Consider the following 5,825-nt stretch of genomic DNA (forward strand, 5'->3'; position numbering starts at 1 on the left):
TGCAGTAGAAGTAGTTGTAAGCAAACTGAACAGATAAGAAGTTAGATATACCTTTGTGCATAATTTTTTTGTAATTCTTTTAGGCTATGTCGTTTTCATTATTGTGTGCAATAAAATACCATTTTTATAATAATAAAAAACAGTCAAGATATAGTCATGAACAATGTGGTGATCTTCAAATTTCAATTGAACACAGTAATACATAACCTTTTAACTTATGGAGCACCATTCAGTTACATAAAATCTTTTTTGATACATACCACTCAGTTCCATAACTAAGCATACCATATTTACAAAATCAGACAAAACAGATTCAAGAGTGTAAATGTAGGACACAAATAAACCAAAGCAACTATATCAAAACCAAGTAAAATACATAGCATCAATTAACCAACTCAAGGGCTCATAGAATACAACCATTATTTGATAAATAACACAGAAATTTCAAAAGGCACGTTTGTTTAAAACTCCCAAACCATGAAGTACAATAGATGTTAACTTGAAAATAATAAAACAGTTCCAAGGCGTTTAAACGATATATGGGGAAGTCAAAATACTACAATATTTTGAAAGGAAAGCAAAGAGAAACGGGGATTAAAACAAGTAGGGAAAACCAAAACTCCAAATGACAATTTTAAGATTCTGGTCTTGTAGTTTCCAAACAGTAACATTTCATCATATAATATAAAGACGCCATTTGCATCAGCTCCTTAAACTTCAGAAGAATCACCAGGCCAGTACTAAAAGACTGATGCACCTAAGTAGGATCTGCAAAATGAATAAGAAAGCATGAAAAAAGATTTCGTGAAAACAAATGAAGGTTTTTAAGACCAGATCCTTTACAGAAAGGGTTGAGCGGATAAATTAGTAAAATATATGAGTAAAGTTCAAAAAAAAATTATGTGGTTCAATATTTAATCAAGATTGTGGAAAAATTTATTCGATAACATCCTTAAACCTATGAACTCCAAAGAGAAACCATCCTTCATAAAATATGAAGAAATAATGGTGGCACAGAACAGAAAACAGTTTGAAGAATTTGCTAAAGATGTAGTTTAAAATGTAATGTATCACTTACCTTCGTAGAGAAAAATAAACATGAAATCCATGCAATAAGAAAATTAATAGACATGAAATTCATGTGATAAGAAAATTAGCTTTGAAATTAGGGAGAAAAAGGACAGAAATATTTAAGTTGTATTAAACCTGGTGAATAAAGGCAGAAGATGATTGCAATTCAAAATGTAGAAAAACAAACTGGTTCTTGATGCTAATGCAGGACCATAAAGAGGTCCCCCCCCCCCACCCTATCCCTCCCTCCCCCACAAAAGAAAAAAAAATTAAGGTCACTATTAGCTCTTCCTGTAAGCATGACAACAGATACAGCATAAGGCGAAACTACTACTTTTCAAAGATATCCACACAAGACAGGATTAAAAAGCAGACAAAAATCACAAAAATTTCAAGTGGCAGTGAGAATTACTACATAATGGTATGCAATACACAAGCTGCATACATGCACAAATAAATGCATACATACATGTATGGGTACTTAAATGCCTCTAGAGCTCTCTTATATTGCAAATCATCAACAGAAATTTCAGAAATAAAGTGGTCCATCCAACTCTAATTGTCAAGAATGGGAAAATCAAGAAATACATTAAGTGATCAATGACATCGAATCAATCCAACACTTGGGTGGTTTCTTTGTCCACATCCTTCAACATAAGTATCTTACTCGTGTGAATAACAGGTTCCAGCTTATAGAATAATTCCTTTACCAAAAGTAGAGCACCACCAACATCGGAAAAGTATAATACAGGCAGAACAAATGGTATAAACATACCATATACCATATAATATAACAGCACAGCATCATGTTAGCCATTGGAACAATGATAAATAACAAATAATTTTTTATCCTCTGCATAATTTCCATGCTTCTCTACAAGTTAGAATCAATTAGTATATTACCTAAGGCACAAAACTATAAAGGAAAGAGTGTGAACCTGCAATACCTGAGGGACAATCTAGTGCCCCATGTAAGGAGCCATGTTACCATACTGCCCAGCTCCATGCTGGCCTCTTCCAGAACCGCCTTGACCCATCTGCTGACTCGGGTAACCACTCTGCAATCCTCCTTGATTTCCATACCCTCCCATCACTCCGGGACTAATATTTGTCTGGCTCGGATAAGCACCCTGCATCCCATGCCCTGCTCCAGCAGGCACACCCGGGTTCACAGCAGCCGCAGCCGAACCAAGCGTCCCCAACAAATTAGTCAACCCCAATCCAGCACCCTGACTAGCCAGCAACGCCGTTATGGCCTGTCCAAGTGCAGGATTCAAAGCCTGAGCTGCTGCAGCTCCCTGATTATACCCCATTCCCGCACCGGCTGCAGCAGGAGCCATCAAATGACCTGTTCCAGTACCAGGCGCTCCAGCAACATATCCAGGATTATCATTCCTCTGGAATGGCACAGTATGTGGGTTCGGGTTCTGGTGATGCTGGTGCTGTTGCTGCTGCTGATGTTGATGCTGCTGAGACTTGTTTGGCTTGGGACCATCAATAGCCCTCTGGCAATGCAATATATGGCCCTCAAAATTCTTGTGAGGCTCTTCTAGAGCCTTCTTAGCACTCTCAACTGTCTTATAAACAAATAAACAAAACCCTTTTGGCTTCCCAGTAACCTTATCAAGTCCCAATGGTCCTTCTTCGATTTCTCCATACCTAGCAAAGAAAGCAAGCAATTTCCTTGGATCCAGCTCCGCCCCAACATTACTAACGTATATCTTCTTCTGCGTATACTCCGATAACGGCGCCGCGGGGGCCGCCACCGAAGACGTAGCTGCCGCCACCGCAGAATTACCCATCGGAACAGGCCCAATCGTCGCCAGCTGGCACGCCGTCATCCGATTTCCGATCTTTTTCTGAGGCTGCTTAAGAGCATTCCGGGCGCCACGGCGGCTCTTGAAGAGGATGAAGCCGTAACCCTTGGATTTACCTGAGATCTTATCGCAAACCGCCTTGCAATCTTCGATCTCGCCGAACTGCTTGAACACGGTGGTTAGGGTTTCGGCGGTGGTGTCCCAGCCGAGACCGTGGACGAAGATCTTGCGGTGGGCCGGGTCCTCATCCGCCACCTTTCGGATCCGATCCGCCACATCACGGTGCTTATCCGCTGCTTCGCGGAGTAGGTTTATAATCTGGTCCTTACTGAAAGGTTCCAGAAGGTTCTGTATCGGCTCATCGTCGTCGTCGTCGCCATCGGCGCCGGCTGAGGTGGAGGTGGAATTAACTGTCTGATTGGCCGCATTTTGTTGTTGTTGTTCTTCGTCATCTTCATCGTCATCGTCTTCGTCTTCGTCTTCTTCCACTTCTTCTTCTACTTCTTCTTCAACTTCTTCTTCGACTTCTTCGTATTCGATGTTTTCTTGTTGTTGCTGTTGCTGCTGCTGCTGTTGTTGTTGTTGTTGTTGTTTCTGTGGAGGTTCGATTGTTGGTTCGCCGGATTGGGTTTGGGAATCGAGCTTTCGTTTCCTCGCCATTGGTGGAGAGTAGAGAGAAAGCTTAACAAGTGTGGCTGAGAGACAAAGCTAGGGTTTAGGTTCTTTGGAATTTTGGATTGCCTTTACTTTCAGTTCAGCTGAGCTCGGTTTACAATTGCACGAAAAAAAAGACAAATTTTTTACATTAACTAACTTCAATATTATTCAATCATTTGGTTTGGGTTTTTTTTTTTTTTTTTAATGGATGATTAAAATTTAATACTTTGTCCACCTGTATTTAGCTCTGTTTGGTCTCTATTACCTACCTTTGACTTTTCTGTTAAAAACCATCGGGGCTTTTCTGTTAAAAAAGAATTTTTACCACCAAAACATAACATAACACAAATCAAAAAGTTAGGGTTTGAATTTTTTGAAAGAGCTTAGGTTATGGAAGCAAGGCAATCTCTACACCTTAGAAACCCTACTGTTCTTCATCAACAACCACCACCTCAAGCACATCGAGTACATGCAAAAGGCTCACACGCAAGGAATTACCACCGTCACTTTGCTTGACCGAAAACCCTTGCTCGATTATCTCACCAAAAAAGTCACCTTCTCCGATTCAGTACAATTGAATGACGTCGTTATTGCGTCCGAAAAAGTCACCAAAAAAGTTCCCCAATTTGTCCCTGAATTATTCAGTTATTGCGTTCGAGCCATTTCCCCCAAATTTTTCCGAGCAAAATAACACCCAATTGCGTGAACATGAGGTCGTCGATTTCACGACAGTGATGGTGACCTCGATGGAGCTACCGTTGAAGGATTCAGAGTTGTTGTTAGAGTGTAAGCAAAGGGATTTCTACAGCGTTTTGGTGGCGTCGACTAAGCGAGAAGAGGAGTGGCAACGAGTTAAGTTGCAGCAAAGGAAAGACGAGCTCGTTGCAAAGAATCAGCTGATGGGTTCGGAGGAAGCTCGGTACGGCATTGATGAGTTTTACCACCAACGGCAACAGTGACCTTGATTTCACAGCGTTAAGACAATACTTTTTGAATTTTAGCGTGAAAGATGAGAGAGGTATTTTCTTTTAGTGTTACAGAGACATTTTGTGCATTATTGGAGTTCTTGTGCATTATTACAGTGTTTTCACGCTTTTTCATTCCTAGTCAACAAAAGAAAAAATCTTAATTTTGATTTCCACTCTATAGTGGGTCCCAATGTAGACCTTTTTCAATGGTTCATCATAAACAATCCTATCTTTCTTGCCTTCTTCCTTTCTTGATTATTTTTCAAAGGAATTTCAGTAAAGGACTAGTAGTTTGCATAGAGACACAAAACCCCATAACCCAAGCTCTTTCAAAAAATTCAAACCCTAACTTTTTGATTCGTGTTATGTTATGTTTTGGTGGTAAAAGTTGTTTTTTAACAAAAAAGCCAAAGGTGGGTAACAGAGACCAAACAAAGCTAAACACAGGTTGGCAAAGTGTTAAGTTCTAAACCACGAGTAGGCAAGTGAAAATAGGCCAAACCACAGGTGGGTTTACTATAATTTCCCCATCAAAATATTAAACCATTTTCCCTAAAAATTTTATTACTATTATTTTAAATTTTAAATATTTATATTTAAATTTTTTAAATATTTTATAAATAAAATAAATATCAATTATTTTGAAATTTTGTAACCTCTCCATCCTAGAAAGCAAAATGCTAAAAATATTTACAGATTTTATTATATTTACTTACAAACTAATCGTATGACAATTAATATGAGATTGGTATTTTTTTATTTTTTTTATTTTGGAGATCTAATAGGTGAGTTTCAACCACTAATAAATAAGGAAAAAATTTAGGTATAGTACCTTAGGTGCTGTTTCTTAGGTTCCCTTCTTAAGATTCAGCCATGTGGCTACATAATTAAAAAATATACTTTCATCCCATGAGAAAAAATCCACATGACAGAATTTTTAGATGGAAACCTAAGGAGTAGCACCTAAACATTGTATCTAAGTCTTGCCCAATAAATAAATACTTGAATTATATTTGGTGCTTAGGACAAGTTAGTTGGTAAAATTTGTAATATCTCAAGTCCATTAAGCTCACCACCCAATTGTCTTTGGAGGAGTGAATTTTTAAAAAAAAGAATTAGGTGAATCAAATAATAATATATGTCCCTTGGAGAACAAAAGCTAATGTTCCTCTAATTAATTTATGACATTTGTCACCAATAAAAATTAACCAGGTATAATTCAACCTCCTTAAGGCTCTTATAACTAGAAGCAATCATTAATCTTATGGAGGGTTAAATACTATCAAAAGTGGAGAAATTCTACAGTCATCTT

The 5,825-nt window shown here is 38.3% G+C and overlaps 1 protein-coding gene across 2 annotated transcripts; it reads right to left on the reverse strand.

Moving 5' to 3' along the window:
* Positions 1 to 403: 403 nt before the first annotated feature.
* LOC126693185 (UBP1-associated protein 2A) lies at positions 404 to 3,689 on the reverse strand. 2 transcript variants are annotated; one of them, XM_050389077.1, is made up of 2 exons: positions 2,019 to 3,689; positions 404 to 768 (listed from the first exon to the last, which is right to left on the reverse strand). In XM_050389077.1, the coding sequence occupies exon 1, from the start codon at positions 3,546 to 3,548 to the stop codon at positions 2,031 to 2,033; it is 1,518 nt and encodes a 505-aa protein (XP_050245034.1). In that variant the 5' UTR covers positions 3,549 to 3,689; the 3' UTR covers positions 404 to 768; positions 2,019 to 2,030. The 2 variants fall into 2 exon arrangements, with proteins under 2 accessions (XP_050245034.1, XP_050245033.1); XM_050389076.1 differs by having other exon boundaries at positions 2,010 to 3,689.
* Positions 3,690 to 5,825: the final 2,136 nt, after the last annotated feature.

This window comes from Quercus robur, chromosome 7 (assembly GCF_932294415.1).
Source record: "Quercus robur chromosome 7, dhQueRobu3.1, whole genome shotgun sequence".
Taxonomy (NCBI): Eukaryota; Viridiplantae; Streptophyta; class Magnoliopsida; order Fagales; family Fagaceae; genus Quercus; species Quercus robur.